The sequence below is a fragment of the Zonotrichia albicollis genome, chromosome 10 (assembly GCF_047830755.1).
Source record: "Zonotrichia albicollis isolate bZonAlb1 chromosome 10, bZonAlb1.hap1, whole genome shotgun sequence".
Classification (NCBI taxonomy): domain Eukaryota; kingdom Metazoa; phylum Chordata; class Aves; order Passeriformes; family Passerellidae; genus Zonotrichia; species Zonotrichia albicollis.
The window spans coordinates 31,063,268-31,079,565 of NC_133828.1; the positions used below are offsets into that span (position 1 = coordinate 31,063,268).

A 16,298-nucleotide genomic window follows, 5' to 3' on the forward strand; every position below is an offset into this window, starting at 1 on the left:
CAGGGGCGGGGAGCGGCCGCGCCCCCGCGCCGGAACAGGAAGGGCGGCAGGGCGGGCCGTGGCGGTCAGGCTGGGAGCGGCTTTCAGGGCTCCGCTCCCGACACTGCACCGGGCCTCGACCGCGGAGCGGACCGGCCCCGCGCCCTCACAGCCGGCCCCGTATCGCCGGAGGGGATCTGTCAGCCCCCGCCCTGCCAGCGGGTAGGATGGAGCTGGACGAGCTGCTGCTGGACGAGGAGGGCGCCTTCTCCCTCAGTGGGTTCCAGGAGTTCACGGTGAGTGTCCGCGGCCCGGCCTGCTCGTAGCAGGCTCTCGGGGTGATCCCGCTATCCCCCACTCTCGCGGAGCCCCGTGCGGCCGCACGCCCCGGCCCGGTGTAGTAGCCCTGAGCTGGGGCGGGGTGGAAGGCGCGGTATGGGAGCGCTCTGCCCTTCCTCACGTTCCTCTGTGTGCCCACAGTTCCTGCCCAGGCACCAGCAGCTGAGCGAGAGAGTGCGGAAGCGGCTCTATTATGGCTGGGACAAAGACTGCAGCCTGGATAATCTCTCCAGCCCTGTGGCAGGTGGGTTGCCGATTGTCCCCAGATGGTAATGCTGAGTCAAAGGGGTTGGAAGTAGCCCAAGGGGCCGAGACCAATAGGTCACCTGCTTCCTCCCCAGCGCCAAATCCCACCCCTGCCCAGCCTTTCCCTCTCTGTACAACACAGCAGGGCAGGTTGGCAGAGCCTCATGGTTTCTGTTCTCTGTTTTGTTGCCCTGTCTGGCTGTTGCTGCATTTTTGACATCGTTATACTGGTGTATAAAGTCCTTTACGTTGCTTGTGAATTCCTTGGCAGAGCAGGTTGTGAACTTGTTCTTGCTCAGAGCTGTCTTAGATAATTGCTTGTGCTCTGCAAAACACTCAGGGCTTTGTTCAGCTTCTAGTCGTGAGCAGCAAGGTGACAAGTTCTTGCTGTGTTTGTCTGAATCACAATTTTTTTGCCTCTCAATTCAGCAGTGTTTTGGGGAGCAGAAGGACAAGGTTGGGTTAAGGCTGAGGAGCTCGTGCAGGTGATGGTGGAGAGGAGTGGAAAAGGGCATGCAGTGGTTTGCTAGAGGGCCTTCACTGTGTGGAGTTCTCAGCATTTCCATGAGCTGCTTGCTAGGGGAACAGGCTGAAGTTGCCAGAAGGCTGTGTGTGGTGTGCCTTGGCAAGGAGGAGGATGCTGAGCATGTGGGGGCAGAGCAGCCAGCTGCCTGGGCACTGCTGGGAGTCACGAGTTCCAACACAAGCAGTGTGAGGGAGGCTTGAGGCTGACATTACACTGGGGTGCAAGGTGGGACTGTTCCATGGAGGACAGTTCAAAGGGTAGAGTCATGCAGGAAAACTGTTGAGGGCTATTAACTGCAAGGATTGCCTTGCACTCAGGAAATGCTGTGGTTCCAGCAGCTGGGGGCAAAAGTGGCACATGGAGAATGTGACCATGGGCTGTTCTGCTTTTACAGCCTTCCTTCACTAGCTGCTTTCAAAAAATGGGGCCCAGGACTATGACATCTGTTTTGGTACACATGTGTCATTGCTACATGGCAAATTTATGGCACTGTTCTCAAACAAGATAGAGGCTTGTTGGGAGAGTGGAATAGCAGGAAAAGGTCTTTAGTGTTGGAGGTTGGTTGCAGAAGGCAGTATGGGACTGGCTGAGGAGAGAAGTTGAAATGTGGATTTGTTCCTTTAGAGACAGAAGAACAATAACCACACTCAGTGTGCTGTGCTGTGAGATGGGAAGCTGATCAGCTGCTGTCCCTTCCCTCTAGGACAGGGATCCCTGCTGTCCCTTCCCTGTTCTGAGTTGGATTTGTGGGCTGAAGAATTTGTTTCATATCAGGATGAGCTTGTAGGGATCACTTGTGATGTTGGTACTGCCTCTGTGGTGGCACAGTGGTGGCCTGGAAGGGCAGAGAGAGCAGCAGCAGTGGGAGAGGCTGGGCACAGCCAGTGGGTGGCTGGAGCTGTGTCTGCCTGGCTGCACATCATAGTAGTGGTGTGACCTGAATGGTGTAGGGAAGTTCCTCAGAGCAGTGTGTTCTGAGCTTGGTGGCTGCTCTTTGGGCAAATCACTCATGTTAGTGCAGGTGTTCTCTTAGTTACTGGAGAGACAGAAAGGAGGGGTACAGTGATGCTTCCTCTGGTAGCTGGAAATGCAAGGCTGCTGGGATGAACTGTGCTCTCAATTCTGTCAGCCAAGGGCTCAGAAAAAAAATGAAGTTTCCTATCTAAAGCACTTCTTGCCTAGCATCACACTATGGTGCTGCTTGGGATGCTCCAGCTGGTCCTGTTGTGTAGGAAAGTGAGATGGGAGTTGCTGAAGCCATCTGCCAGTCTGTCAGTGTCTGTGCTTGAATGCTGAGGCATGTCCCTGAGTGCAGGGAAAGCAGGCTGGCCTGCTGTTACACCCTGTAGGTGCTTTGGTACCTGTTGGTGCCTTCAGGCTCCTGGTCACATGGGTACCTCCTACTCCATCATCTCGGGGTGGTGTAGGGTGAGCTGGATGTGTGCTGGTGAGATCTGGAGGGGGAAGGTGCTGGTGGTTGGAGGGAAGCAAAGCACCATGAAGATGTGCTATGACACCAGGCCCAAGAAGCAAGAAGGCCTCCAAGAAGGGTTGTCTGAAGTCCTGCAGGGTGAGGGCAGGATGTTCCTCTGCAGCTGACTGCTGGTGGATCCCTGTGACACAGACCTGCTGATCTGGCACTGCTGCAGGGCCTTGGTCACTCACATCCTCTTCCTGCTGTGATTTGCCTGCCATGTGTGTTTGTTCCTCACTTCTCTCCGATCTCTGATAAGGTCATAGTTTAAATTAAACTTGAAGGGCTGAGCGAACACCAAGACCTGATGGGCTTGTGGGGAGAAGGGGAAAGGTGGGTATGGGCTGGACCACATGGGAATAACTCTTTTGATGCTTTTCTGTCCTAGATATTGCTGTGGAGTTGCTGCAGAAAGTGGCTCCCAGTCCTATCCGCAGACTCCAGAAGAAATATGTGTCTCATGTATCTCGGTAAGAAGCAAAACCTGTCCCTTCATGTCCTGCATCAGAACTTGGAGCTCTGGTATTACCTGTGACTCACTTTGTCTCCTGAGCCAGCCACTGGCTTTGTGCCTACGCCTGATTAGTGTCAAAGAGAAGCACAGACAGCAGTCACAGCAACTTCCTGATGCAGCTGGCTTTGAGTTTATGCTGCTCTCTGGGGTGCATATGTGCTCTTGTTACTGGGAGTCTGTACTGGCTGCATCTGCAGCTCCCTGGGTAACCAGATTTGAACCTGGAGTCTCCTCTCAGCAGCTGAGCCCTCGCAGCATGCCTTGCTGCAGGCAGGCCTGCTCAGTTTGGAGCTGACTGTGCCTGGGAAGAGAAACCAGGGCTTTCTGCTCCCCACCCTGCATCCCTGGCACTGTCCACTGCTCAGGACAGCTGGCACAGAGCTGGCAAGGCTGTGATCTATCTAGCAATTGCTAAACCTTCCTACTCTCTGCATGGGGAGGGAGCAGCCAAGTTGTGTCCTGGTGCCTGGGATGTTTGTAGCATTGCCTCTTGTCCTGTCCTACAGGGAAGCTTGCATCTCGCCCTGCTCCATGATGTTGGCCCTGGTTTACATTGAGAGACTCCGGCACCGGAACCCTGAATACCTCCAGCAGATCTCCTCTTCAGACCTCTTCCTGATCTCCATGGTGAGCGGTGGGCAGGGGGTGACTGGGCTGGATGGCGGGAGGTGAGCGCACTGGAGGCTGAGATCCTGTCCTTTGTGCTACTTTCAGATGGTTGCAAGCAAGTATCTGTACGATGAGGGTGAGGAAGAGGAGGTGTTCAATGACGAGTGGGGAGCAGCAGGGAAGGTGGACGTCCAGACCATGAATGCACTGGAGATGAACTTCCTGAGCGCCATTGTAAGTGAAACTGTAACTGCTGCCGACTGTTTCACAGAGCAGGGGAAAAGAGACACCGAGGGGAGTCTGGGTTTCTGTTTTTCTCCCACATACTCCCATGAAGGGATAGAGAAAGATGTGTCTGGGTGCTGGGTGACTGCCCTGACTGCACTGACCTTTAACTGCTGTCCCGGCAGGACTGGAGCCTCTACACAGATCCTCGGGAGCTGTTTGAAGTGCTGAGCTGGCTGGAGGGACGGTAGGTGTTTAGGGTGGGGGTGATCCCTTTATCTGTGTTGCAGCCTGGCTCTGCCCCTGCTTGGAGATGGCCCTGCTGCAGTGAAATAAGAGGTTGGGACACCTCTTAGCCTTAGCTAGGCTCTGCAGCTCCCTTCTAGAGAGCTTAAGCAGGGTCTTCTCCAAGCCTGCCTGGGCTGAAGCTGCTTTTCTGCTTTTATGGGGAAGGTCCATATCGTGTCCATCATTCCTTTTTTTTTTTTTTTTTTTCCTTCTTGCAGTGTGGCTGAAAAACAGGGCATGTGGCGTGGCTGGTTCACCTACACAGATCTGTGTGTCCTCATGGAGCAGTCCATGTGGCAGCATGTGCTGGGCCAGTTCTACCAGCAAGTGGTGAAGGTAAGGGCATAGGAGAGCAGCTAATGCAAGAACATGGGACCCAGCAGGCTGTGGATTTGGAGCAGGACTCTTATTTTCCACTGAGACCAGCACCTTGGTTTGTTCTCTGTTGAAAAGGGAAGCTGTCAGAAGATGCAAATCAGCTGCACTGCCTGAGGCACTGCAGCCTGGTGCTGGATAGTGTGCCCTGTGCCAGACCACAGCCCCATAAGTCATAGTGCAAGGACATGGTGGTGGCATGGAGGCAGCTGGGTACCAGCTAGGGTTTTGAACAGGAACTGTTGGCTTTTAGCTTTTAGGGCATTTTGGTTTGTGATATTTAGGCCCAGTTTTGGGCAGGCTGTGTGCTGCCCACCATTAGCAGTGTGGCTGCCTGCTCTCAGCATGCAGCCCTGGAGCTGGTGATGCTTTTCCTGTCATGGCTGCTGGGTTGATCATGGCCATGCTGCATCATGACTGTCTGGGGGTGTCTGGGCTAACATTTGCCTTCTCCCTAGCTGGCCTGCCTCCTGGGTGTGGTGTACCTGACGGGCTTTGCAGCCATCTTCGCCTCCATCGCCGTGGTGCACCGGTCTGTGTGCCTAAGGAGTGTCAGCTCTGCAGCCCCCCGGCCTGTGCTGTTCCCTGAGGAGGGGAGGTGCCAGCTGGATGCCCAGCCAGCCCCAGCCCCTGGCCAACCCCATCCCGAACTGCCCAATGTCTCCTCAGGCAGCTGCACCCGTTGCCTGGGGGAGAACGAGACGACCAAGGAGCCCCATCGTGGAGGTGTCACAGCCACTGCGCTCTACCTGTGGAGCAGCGTGATGACGGCCCTGTCCTACCCAAAGGCCCCTGATCTGGCCCAGCACAGGCACCTCCCACACGGTCCTTTCCGGAAAGTGCCCACTGCCTGTGAGAGATCCAACCGCACCGCCCCCAGCACAGCCCCCCGCCAGCCTGGCCCCTTCGGACTCGCCGTGCTCCCGGCCCCCCCGGTGCTGCACTGCCACGCCTGCTCAGCCGCTGCGGGCCCCACATGGGATGCAGCCCCCAGCCGTGAGGACTGGCTGGACCCCCTGGGGCTGAAGCAGTGCTTCCTGCATACTGCAATGGATCTCAGTAGAATCAAGAGCTTCATTTTTCCCAGCTAGGAGTATAGGACAGCAGCCCCTTTCCCCTTCCCTTCTAGTGTGGCACAACTCACTTCCTTGCACTTCTGGGACCCCTGATCCCTGGAATTGCAGGGGGCTGAAGGCCCCTGCATTACTTTCAAACCAGCACTTGTGTCCCCCCACCTAGGGCAGGGATGTTCTTCACTTGGGGCTGCTGGCATAGGTTGGCATAGAGCTGGCTTGCTGGGGTGGGAACTTAATAGCTGGAGGGTAAATATGGGTTGCCTTTGGGCTAGGGTGCTCGTGCAAAGAGGGTATTGAACCTCTTCCTGTAGTGAGTGGTGTTGGACAGAGGTGGCATATGGGATGTTGGAGGCTGGGATTGTGTGTGCAGGCTGGAGGGGCTAGGGCAGTGACCACAAGTGAGAAGGTGGGGTGCCTGGGGTATGGGAGAGGAGGTTGAAGGAGGTGGGAGTGAGCTGGCTGGTCATAGCAGTTTTTACATTTGGGGGCTGTTAGGCCACTTCTTGGAACTTGCAAAAGTGACACCAGGCAGGTACCCCAATGTGGCTGTGCTCCGCTGGGCTTGGTGGGGATGAGGTGTGGTTAGGGCTGAACTTCCTTATCCTGCTTGTCTTGGGTGTTTTGAATCTGGGGTGCTGTGTGACCCTATCCCAAACCCCAGCTGTCTGTGTCTGTGAGAAAACAGTGCCTGACTGCTCCTCAGAGTGGGAAGAAGGCACCTTGTCTTTCTTACCAGGCCAGCTCATCATGCCCCTTCTTTTTACTGTGGATTTTACACCTGTTTTTCACTCTTTTGTAGATGCAAATCTCTTCCAATAAAAGTAGTTCTTGCTGTGTGCCTGCCTCGTCCTGCTGAGCTGCTCCATACTGGCAGCATGCCTGCCCCAGAGCAGAGCCATGTCCATGCAGCTGTGCCTGCTCCTGGAGCTGCTGTGCAAGACAAACCCTAGGTGCTGCCAGTGAGCCCAGGAGACCTGCAAGGCCTGTCCTGAGTCTCTCTCCTGACAGGAGGGATATTGGGTCTGGTGCAGGCAGGGACAACAGGAGAGAGGAGGATCCCCATCCTTGGGAATGTGGGGAATGCATGTTCTCTTCACTGCTCTTTGCTCTCCAAAGCCTTACCTGTTAATGAGTGAGCCTTGAGCAGCACGGGCTTGGCCAGGTCACTGACACAGCCACCTCTGCCCCGTGACAAAAACATGAGCATCCCTTTGCAGCCAAGCAGGCAGCTCCTGTCCCTGGCATATTTGCCCAGTGGCAGGATTCAGTGCTGTCCTAAGAGAATAGGGGATATAATAGACCCCACTAGAGACCAGGCTGGACCAGGAGGGCAGCAGATGCCCCTGCAGATGCAGGGGTGACACAAGCATGAGCAGGGCATACCAAAGCTGGAGGATGCTGCTGGTGGCAGTAGTCTGAGCCCATGGAGGACGAGGTGTCAAGGCTGTGGCCTACCCAGTGCTTGCCCATAGAGGCAGTGATGGGACCCAGGCTGTGGGTAGTTGGCATTGTAATAGTGTCTGATGGCTGCCTGTCACCTGGCCCTCATGGTGACATACCAAGGTGACACTTACATTCCTGGCCACAAAGGCAGATAACTAACCAATCCAAGTTAATGGCTAACCCTGGGGCAGCTCCTGCAGAAGGTGGAAGTTCAGGCATGTGAGGATTTGGGAGGAGCTCTTGGGGGTGGGAGCCTGCCCACCCTCTGCACTGAAAACTGGGAGCAGTGTGGGGAAGGCAGCAGCATGAATGGGGGCCGTGGCAGAGCACCTGGAGCTGGGAGCCCCATGCTCACATCCTGCTCCTCCCAGAAGATGTGCTCCTGGGTGATGAGCTGCTGCTTAGCCCTTCAGGTAAGGGGGGACCACAGTGAGCAGCCAGAGAGATAGGGTGATAAGAGGGCTGGGATTTTCTCAGCTTGCAGGGCAGGGGCTGCATCCTGCCAGGCAAAGGGTGTAGGGCTCTGGTCAGTGTGGCTGGGAGAGGAGTGGGCAATAGTGAGTGTTACCCAGGTGGTGTCAGTGGGCATCCACCCTCTCAGGGGGCCTGGGCATGGGGAGCTGCAGCTCTGGGTGCTGCAAGGAGTTGTGACTGCTCCATCTCTTCCCTGCACAGCACCTGGCTGTGCAGACCTCCTTGCTCTGCATCTTCCACCTCCTCCTGCTGCCCACCCTGCCCCAGGAGCCACCTCATGCCCACACCACCAGCAAGCTGCTGGCACGAAGCCTCTTCGCCTGCGGCATCTCCACAGTGCTGCAGACCACCCTGGGGAGCCGGTGAGCAGGGGAAGTGGGAAGGGGCACAAGGAAAACCTCTCTGTTCGGCATCTCTGCACAGTTGTCACAGATGTCTCCTCCCTCTCACACACACCTGTAGAAAAACTTTCCCTCTAGCTCCTCGCTGCCTTGCTCCAACATCATACACAGCTCCTTCGCACCATCTGATGCCAGTGCTGCCCACACAGGCTGGTATGGGATTCAGCAAAGCCTCTGACAGCTGCATCCACTCCATGTGCTGTCACTTGGGATGTACCAGGGCACATGTAGAATATGGGGTAACCTCCTGCCACTTTGGGGTTCTTATCTGCTTCCCTTCCCACCCCTGTTCCTCTGGCAGTCTGGGCTTTTGGAGCAGCCCCGTTCCCTTCCCTGTCCTTCCTCCCTAATGTGCTGTTGTTGTCCCCTTCCTCAGGTTGCCGCTGGTTCAAATCCCATCCTTTGAGTACCTGGTTCCTGCCATGGTGCTGAGCTCCCACCTGTCCCCGGGTGCCAGCACAGACAGGAATGGTAAGCACAGCCCTGGAGCCTGTGTCCCTTGGAGCCTGGGCTGTTCTGGTTCCAGGGGAATGGCAATGATGGTACGTGGAGTAGGGATGAGGGGTAGCAAGGGGTCCTGCCTGCTGGCCCTTCGGGTGATGCTGCACAGCACCCTACTCACTCCTGAGTGCACTTGCAATGTATCTTGTCACCTCCCCGGGGCCAGGACTTATGGGATGGAGATGCTGGCACACCTCCCCTTCTGCAGCCAGCAGTCACCTTACTGCAGCCTCTTGGACACAGCTCCAGGAGCCCAGGATCCATGTGTATCCCACCCTTCCAAAATTCCCTTCCAGGCACAGCCATGGCCAGTACATGCCTTGTACCTCATTGCAGAGACACAGGGAGCTGGGCTGACTCACTGCAAGAGGTGGGTACTCCTGTGCTGGAATGGGGGTTGCTATCCCTCTCCATCAGCTTTCCACTTGTCACCTGTATCCCTGCACCCCCAGTCTCTTTTCCTGGGATTTGCCATGAAGAGAGCTGCAAAGGGAATGGGGATCATGATGCATGTCCATGTATATTTTTCTCTATGCTTGGGGTGAGCAGAGCACATGAAACAAGCGCTTGTTCCCAGCTGTTGGGGCAGTGGGACTGGGTCCAAGGGAAGGTTGGACTGCTCTCCATGTACCCTGCCCCACAGGCCCATCCTTTCCTCTTACAGGTCTCTGGAGCAGTGCTGATCTCTGGGCTGATTCAGCTGGTGCTGGGGGTGTCTGGCGTGTGTGGGTGGGCAGCACGGCACTGCGGGCCCATGGTCCTGGCCCCCAGCCTCTCCATCATCGGGCTCTCTGCATACAAGGAAGCTGCTTTCTTCTGCTCCACCAGCTGGGGAGTAGCACTGCTGTATGTGAGCCCTGGGGCTGTGGTGGGCAGCTCCTGGGCCTTTCTTTCACCAGCAGGACAGGGATGGGGCACCTCTGCAGTGCACGGTGCACATTTGGGGCCCCATCAGTGACTGTGATGCTGTGTGGTGACCTGTGCTCACTCTCCTAGGCTCGTGCTCCTCGCTGTCACCTTCTCCCAACACCTGCAGTCCTGTCACCTGCCCTTCTGTGCCGGGCCCCATGCCTGGGAGGGCACCACAGAGTATTCAGCTCCCACCCTGCGCACATTCTCGGTACTGGGGTTTGTCTGCTCTCTTCACTGTCACCAGGCTTCTCTCTCTAAGCCTGTCTCTTTGCTGTGGGGTTAGGTGAGACCTGGTGCACAGGCAGGCATGAAAAGCTTGGTTGCAGCTCCCAGAACATGGATGCTTCTGGGGAAGTGTTGGGGACCTAGGGTGTTGGACCAGAACAGCTTGGGATGCTTTCTGCAGGGGTAAGGGGAGATGTGGCATCACATCCTTGGGAGATGTGACAGGATAGGGATGTGGTGCTAGCCATGGCAGGCAGGGGAGGAGGGTCCCCTCCTGAGGGTCCCCTTCTGCCTTGCAGGTACTGCTCCCATTTGCTGGTGTCTGCATTGTCTGTGCCATCCTCAGCTACTTCCACGTTCCCTGGGAATCACTGGATGTGACCATGGCACAGCTGTCCTGGGCCAACAGCACCTCCAATGCGCCTTGGATCCACATCCCCTATGCAGGTGGGGGGCAGCAGGGTTGAGTGCAGACATCCATGTTTGGACAGGATTTGTATCACCTGTCCCTCTTCCCTCCGCTGCAGGAGCGTGGAGGTGGCCGCTGCTCACGGCCCGGGCGCTGGCAGTGGGCATCGCCATGGCCATGGGCTGCAGCATGAACTCTGTGGGCTGCTACGTGCTGTGCAGGAGGCTGCTGCGAGCCCCCCGGCTGCCCCCTCACGCCTGTAACCGGGGGCTGTGCATGGAAGGGCTGGGCAGTGTCCTGGCGGGACTGCTGGGCAGTGCAGGGGGCACAGCCTCCAGCATCGCCAACGCCTGTGCCGCTGGCCTCACGCAGGTATGCCAAAGCAGGGGGAAATGGGCTGGCAAGGGGTGGGGAGGCAGTCGAGCAGGTGGGCAGGACTACACATAATTGCCAGGCTGTCACCGAGCCAGCGCTGGGAAAGGCAGGTGTGTGTGTAGCAGAAGGGGGTGGGAGACAGAGCAGGGGGTGATGCTACCCATGCTCACTTTCCCACTCTTCTTTCCCAGGCTGGCTCTCGCCGCTCGGTGCAAGTAAGCGCCCTGCTGTGCATGGTGCTGGGCCTGTCCCCGAGGCTGGCAGGGCTCCTCACCCATGTCCCACTGGCAGTTCACGGTGGGTACCCCGCCCTGCCCCTTGCTGCAGCACCTGCAGCCTGCCTGGCACCTCCTGACTCCTGCCCCTCGCAGGAGGGGTGCTTTGTGTAACCTACGCCGTGGCTGTGGGCACGGGGATCTCCTACTTCCAGTACACAGACATTGACTCGGGGAGGAACATCTTCATTGTTGGCTTTGCCATGTTCATGGCACTGCTGGTACCGCGCTGGTTCGGCATGGCTCTGGCTCCCCTGGCCACAGGTATGAGGGACATTCCCCAGGCAAGGCAGAGCCTTGAGTCCCATGGCATGGTGAGCACACATCTCCAGTGTTCTGGGAGCCTGGATCAGCTCATGGCAGCAGGAAGCTACCTCTTCAATCCCTGATTCTGCCATGGTTGCTCGTGCCCCTTTTCCCTGGCTGGGCTGGGACCTCCTGGCTGATTCTGGCACTGTCCCTGCAGGCTGGGTGCCACTGGACCTCCTCTTCCTCTCCCTGCTTATGGGCCCTGTCTTCTTAACTGGCTTCTTGTCATTTTTTCTGGAGAACACAGTCTCAGGTGAGGGGCTACCCTAGGTGCCCTGCTCTGAGGACTGGATCTGTCCATGGGGCAAACCACCAGCTCTGCCTCCAGACAGTCCTACTGAGGGTCCTGGGGCTGGTGTGGGCTAGGCAGAAGGGGGTCCCATTTCACTGCCCGCCTTCCTGCTTGCAGGAACACTGGAGGAACGAGGGCTGCTTCCTGAGCAGCCATGGAAAGCCAGAGCTGGAGACTGTCACCTCCATGGAGAGAGAGGGGAAGCCAGCCAAGCATATAAGCTCCCTGCTGGGCTAAGGAGGCTGCTGCCATCTTCCTGCAAAGCCTTTCCATGCTGCTTCCTCTGCCCAGGGAGTGAAGAAGAGGAGGAGGGCAGCTGTGCCACTGAGGAGGGGACTGCTGGCCCCGGGGAAGGGACACACCTGCTCCCCAAACCCAGCTCTGGGGAACTGCAGCCAGCAATAAGGCCAAGCCAGACAGACATGCCTGCCTGGCACACTGTGGCCTGACCCGTCATCTGGGGGTGTCTCGTGTGAAAACAGGGCTGTGCCCTCAAGGCAGCTTGTGAGCCACTTTGCTCCCTATTTCTGAAGCCTTCCAGGACTGATCTTCCACCCTCCTAACACAAACCTAATTTCCCTGCTTGAGATAGAGATATAAAAACCTTCACCAACTTTGCCTTTTCCAGGGGTTTTCTTTCCAGCTGGGATTTACCTTGGGGCACCGCTGTTGCCCCTGTGGACTGTGACAGGAGGGCAGGGCCACCTGGTGCCACTGCAGCTGAGGATGTGGGTACCTGTAAAATACACCCTCATCCGTGGACATGACATGGGGAGGGTTCAGTGCTTTGGCCAGCCCCAAAGGACTGTCACTGTGGCTATGTTTACCTGCTGGCACTGTGCTCAGGAACAGCTGGCTGTCCATACCCTCCTCCTGCTGTGTCCCAGTTGTGCCTATGGCCCCTCGATGCCCATGGCACCAGGTATATACCAATGCTCTGGCACTCCAAGATGCTTCAGGCCGGTAGTGCAACTCAGCTCAGTTTCCCAAACAATGAACACCCTTTCGCCTACAGTCGATAGTTCCAGTAGTGCTCACCATATAAAACCCCCTAGGCATTGCTCTTGTGACTACACTAGCCGATAGTGGATTTCCCTGAAGAAGAACATCTCCCTCCACCTGGTCCCAAGGTGAAACACCCAAAGGTGGATGCAGGGTGGGAGGGATGAAGTGGCACTGTGTGTCACTGGTGTGAGGTCTCTTTCCCCAGCTCTCTGTGACCCCCACCGTTGTACACAGCAGGATAATGCCCAGCTCATCCTCATCCAACCAGCACCCCCACCTGACCTTAAATTTCAGCTGCGCCCAAAGTCCAGCTGGGTCCTGCAACCCAAACAAGATCATGCAAGCTAGTCTGTCCTGCACTGCAAAGTCCTTGCCTAGTCCCATGTTCCCTGATTCCCTGTCAGGCTGCACACGCTGTGCCATGACCCCACTGCCCTAGGAGGTGGCTGCAGCTGGCATGCTGGGGAGAGGGGTGAGTGGAGGGGTGTGTGCAAAGAGTGTAAATGGGAGACTCAGGGGCAGTGTGTGAGCCCAGCCTGGATGGCCTCAATGCACGGCGTGCTGGTGGGGGATCACAGCCAGAGAATGAGTGATGAGGTTTGGAAATCAGTACCTGGGGTTGGGGTGGGCCTCAGTGTGGAGGGAACTGGGATGTGTGGTGTGCCAAGCTGGCACAATGCTGCTCTGTGCGCAGGCATGGGGCCAGAGGCACGTGCAGCCCCAGCCATGCAGGGCTCACTGCGCTGCAGCAGCCGGGTCCCGCAGCCCTGGCAGGGCAGCGGGGCGGGTGCGTGCCCCGGCACCCTGGGGCTCAGGGATACACCTGGGGCCAAGGAACAGGAGCAGCCCTGCGCTGCCTCTCCGGCTGTACAGGGCTCTGTACCCAGCTGGGCACTAGTGCCAGGACATTTCGCAGCAGACGCAAGCGCAAATAAAAGTCCTAAAGCATTTCTGTCCCCATCAGCATCTCGGCCGTGGCACTCCCTTCGGCAGCCGCGGCCGCTCTAGAGGGATATCCAGCTCGGCTCGCTGTCCTTATGTGCAGGCAGGGGAACACCAGCACGCTCCGGGGGCTGTGGGGAAGGGACGGCCATTCTAGGAGCGCAGGGAGCGCACATCCCGGCGTGCCCCGGCTCCGCACGCCGCGGAAGAGAGCAGCATGCCGGGAGCCGTAGTCCGCCCTGCCTCCGGCCCGGCGCCGCTCGCAAGCCCGAGGAGTTTTGGAAAAAGAGCCCGAGGCTCTGCACCCCCCGGCCGCCGGCTCCTCCTGCCCCCGGGTAATGCTGCGGCTCCGCAGAGCCCGAGGCCCGCGGGCAGCCGCGATCGCTGGGTTCCCGAGTGCTTTGGGAGCGTGGAGCCCGTCCCAGGGAGGAGCGGGAAGCGGCAGTGGCTGCCGGCACCCTGCCCGTGTCCGTGCCGGCAGGGCTCGCCTGGAGCGCCGGGATGGGATGCCCTAGCAGGAGGAGGGTGCAGCGCCCAGCTCCCCGCCCGGTGCCGGCGGGGCAGCCTCACTGCTCGTTTGGGCATAGAGGTCTTGGCGTGTTAGCGCCAGCAAGCAGCGGATAGCCCGGGGAGGCGGCAGTTCCACTGCCGTGCGCCTGCTGGAGCGTCTGGGGTGCTTCTTGTGAGCTGCGGCAGGACCTGCCCTGCAGCAAGCTCCCAAAACACACGGCCCAGCTCTGCTGCTTGCATGTGTGACCAGAGCTGGCTGAGTATCCTCACTTCTGTGATGACAGGTCACAAATGGGCCAGCTGGGACTGCCGGTCCCTTGAGGCCACCCCAGGGACCAGGTGTGCCTGGGCGGGGGTTGAGGCAGAGATCTGGTTGCTCTTTTGCAGATGGAGGGCTCCGAGGAGCTGGAAAGCAGCCTCCTGACCCAGCCCTGGGCTTCTGTTCGCTTTGGTGAGTCCAGTTTTCTTGCCAAAGTGTGCTTCAGGGATACCGGCTATATCCTGCTGATCTCTGACCTCAGCTGTGTCTGGTACGAGAGGGCAGGCGCCGAGGCTGTGGGACAAAGGTCCAAGGTGAGTATCTGAAGAGGCCAGGGGCCTCTTTTTCTCCTCCCAGCAGCTGACATTCCCGCATAAATTGCTTGGTGACACAATGGCTGCTGGGTCTGACTGGGCTCGGGTGCAAATGCCCAACCTGGGAAGTCCCTGTGCAGCTCTGCCCATGCCCTCTCACCCCCCTTGGCCAAACACCCATCTCCAGGGAGAGTGGGCCACTCTGTTCAGCATGCCTGGGGCAGCCAGGTGGGTCTGCATACAGAGGCTGGCACAGTCTCTTCACTTGTGGGCTGCATGGGCAGCTGGTTTCCCCAAGGTCAATGTACTAAAGAGGAGCTGGAAACAAGGCTGCCTTCTACTCATGACAGAGAGATTCTGTTCACATTCATAGCTAGTAGTCTCTTATGGGGCATCCTGTCAGCTTGGCCCCCAAAAATGCATGGAGCTGTGCCTCATCTCCTCAGCCCATGTGCCCAGGCCCTCATGTGCCATTGGAGTGGCATGTCCCTGTGTCACATAATGCTGGTGGCAGGAGGGATGGGCAGATGGCTGCAGCCATCCCCAGCTCTGGCAGATTGTCCTGCTGTGGGCTCTCAGCCAGGCTATGGTGCTTGTGGTGGCATGCAGAACAGATGTGCTAGAGCAGACTGCTTCACCCTGCCCGTTCTGGACTGGCAGGATAGGTGAGTCTTCCCAACATGGCTGGCTTCGGAGAATCAGTGAGGAATGTCATGTCAGCTGGAAGCCGAGGCCCAGGGATGGCTTTTTGTGGAACATGCAGTAGTTTGACTCCTTTGGTGCTGGGATTTCTGCTGGTTTTTCCCCAGTGCTACACCCCCTAACCTTGCCTTTTCCCAGGAGCTGAACAAGCGGCTGACTGTCCACGTGTCCTCCTTCCTGAACCACTTGTGCAGCTTGATGTGCCCCTTGCTGGCAGGGCAGCCAGGTGCCGCCACTGCCTTCTCCTGCCACCGCTCTCCCAGTGGCCTCAGGCTGCACGTGAAGAGCGAGCTGTCAGGACTGCCCTTCTACTGGGACTTCCACTGCTGCCCGGCTCCCCTGGACATGGTGAGCAAAGCTGCAGAGACTTCAAGGAGGGGAGTGGCCAAAATTAAGGATTATCTCCTTAGGATTATCTCCTTAGGCCTCTCCTTAGAGGCTTTTGAATAGTCTTGAGCTGTGCTGGTGACTGTAGGTTGCCTTGTGCCTCTCCCAAGGCTTACTGTCCCCATTTCTCCCCATTGAGGCATTGGTTTGTGCCATGCAGTTACACAGGGATGGCCCAGCAAATGTTGCTGCTGGGGCATTAGTGAAATGTTCTTGTGAGAGCCCATCTGGAGTTCTGCATCCAAATACGGGGTGCTTGGCACAAGAAAAACATTGACATGTTAGAGGGGTTCCAGAGGAGAGCCACAAAGATGGTAAAAGGGCTGGAGCTCCTCTCCTACAAAGACAAGACAGGTTGCAAAAGATGGGATTGTTTGGCACGGAAAAGAGAAGGCTCTGGAGAGACCTCATTGCAGCCTTGCAGTACTTGAAGAGGGCTTATTAAAAAGAGGGAGAACAGCTTTTTGCATGGGCGTATAGTGATAGGACAAGGGGAAATGTTTTTCAACTATAAGAGGAGAAATTTAGATTTGCTAGTAGAGAAAAAAATCTTCATTATGAGGGTGATGAGGCACTGGAGCAGGTTGCCCAGAGAAGTTATGGATGTTCTATTCCTGAAAGTGTTCAAGACCAGGCTGGATGGAGCTATCTACCTGATCTAGTGAGTTAATCCGTTCCAAAGCAAACCTTTAGATAATCCTATGTCCAGTGTGGGGTGATGCCCTGCCAGCACTCTGTAGAGCAGAGTGATGCTGTTCTCTTTAGGAGCAAGCCTTGAAGCGGGGCACAGAGCATCTGGTACCCCCAGATGGCCCGCAGCTGGTCTGTCACGACGGGCGGAATTAGAGCGGATTCTCCCGCCTTTTAAGGGTTTGCTCCTTCACGGACACGTTGCGTTTGCAGAGGCAGCCC

The 16,298-nt window shown here is 57.3% G+C and overlaps 3 protein-coding genes across 4 annotated transcripts in view; all 3 read left to right on the forward strand.

The window, feature by feature from the left end:
* The first annotated feature begins 129 nt into the window (after positions 1–129).
* CNPPD1 (cyclin Pas1/PHO80 domain containing 1) lies at positions 130–6,487 on the forward strand. The gene is made up of 8 exons (XM_005485216.4): positions 130–275; positions 460–562; positions 2,953–3,034; positions 3,585–3,705; positions 3,793–3,921; positions 4,098–4,159; positions 4,419–4,536; positions 5,034–6,487. Exons 1-8 carry the CDS (start codon positions 207–209, stop codon positions 5,664–5,666), a joined length of 1,317 nt encoding a protein of 438 aa, XP_005485273.1. The 5' UTR covers positions 130–206; the 3' UTR covers positions 5,667–6,487.
* Positions 6,488–6,637: 150 nt separating this feature from the next.
* SLC23A3 (solute carrier family 23 member 3) lies at positions 6,638–11,881 on the forward strand. Its single transcript, XM_005485215.4, has 12 exons — positions 6,638–7,507; positions 7,770–7,930; positions 8,346–8,440; positions 8,767–8,840; positions 9,135–9,316; positions 9,467–9,590; positions 9,907–10,054; positions 10,135–10,388; positions 10,583–10,688; positions 10,763–10,930; positions 11,133–11,228; positions 11,385–11,881. The coding sequence occupies exons 1-12, from the start codon at positions 7,400–7,402 to the stop codon at positions 11,714–11,716; spliced, it is 1,848 nt and encodes a 615-aa protein (XP_005485272.1). The 5' UTR covers positions 6,638–7,399; the 3' UTR covers positions 11,717–11,881.
* A 1,463-nt stretch (positions 11,882–13,344) lies between these two features.
* NHEJ1 (non-homologous end joining factor 1) overlaps positions 13,345–16,298 on the forward strand; it is a 41,829-nt gene continuing 38,875 nt past the window's right edge. Inside the window, exons 1-3 of one of the 2 annotated variants that reach the window (XM_074548647.1) lie at positions 13,345–13,549; positions 14,112–14,297; positions 15,138–15,347. In XM_074548647.1, the coding sequence (XP_074404748.1) occupies positions 14,112–14,297; positions 15,138–15,347 (396 nt within the window). In that variant the 5' untranslated portion in view covers positions 13,345–13,549. Of the gene's footprint in view, positions 13,550–13,610; positions 14,009–14,111; positions 14,298–15,137; positions 15,348–16,298 lie in introns of those variants that run through there. The other variant, XM_074548648.1, reaches the window with a different exon arrangement.

Bases quoted from the DNA above. Each gene is read 5' to 3' on its own strand.
- CNPPD1 (XM_005485216.4), top strand. From the start codon at position 207: ATGGAGCTGGACGAGCTGCTGCTGGACGAGGAGGGCGCCTTCTCCCTC. The intron at 3,706-3,792 runs GTGAGCGGTGGG...TGCTACTTTCAG, and splicing joins ACCTCTTCCTGATCTCCATG to ATGGTTGCAAGCAAGTATCT. The intron at 3,922-4,097 runs GTAAGTGAAACT...CTGTCCCGGCAG, and splicing joins TGAACTTCCTGAGCGCCATT to GACTGGAGCCTCTACACAGA.
- SLC23A3 (XM_005485215.4), top strand. From the start codon at position 7,400: ATGAATGGGGGCCGTGGCAGAGCACCTGGAGCTGGGAGCCCCATGCTC. The intron at 10,389-10,582 runs GTATGCCAAAGC...CTTCTTTCCCAG, and splicing joins GTGCCGCTGGCCTCACGCAG to GCTGGCTCTCGCCGCTCGGT. The intron at 10,689-10,762 runs GTGGGTACCCCG...TGCCCCTCGCAG, and splicing joins TGTCCCACTGGCAGTTCACG to GAGGGGTGCTTTGTGTAACC.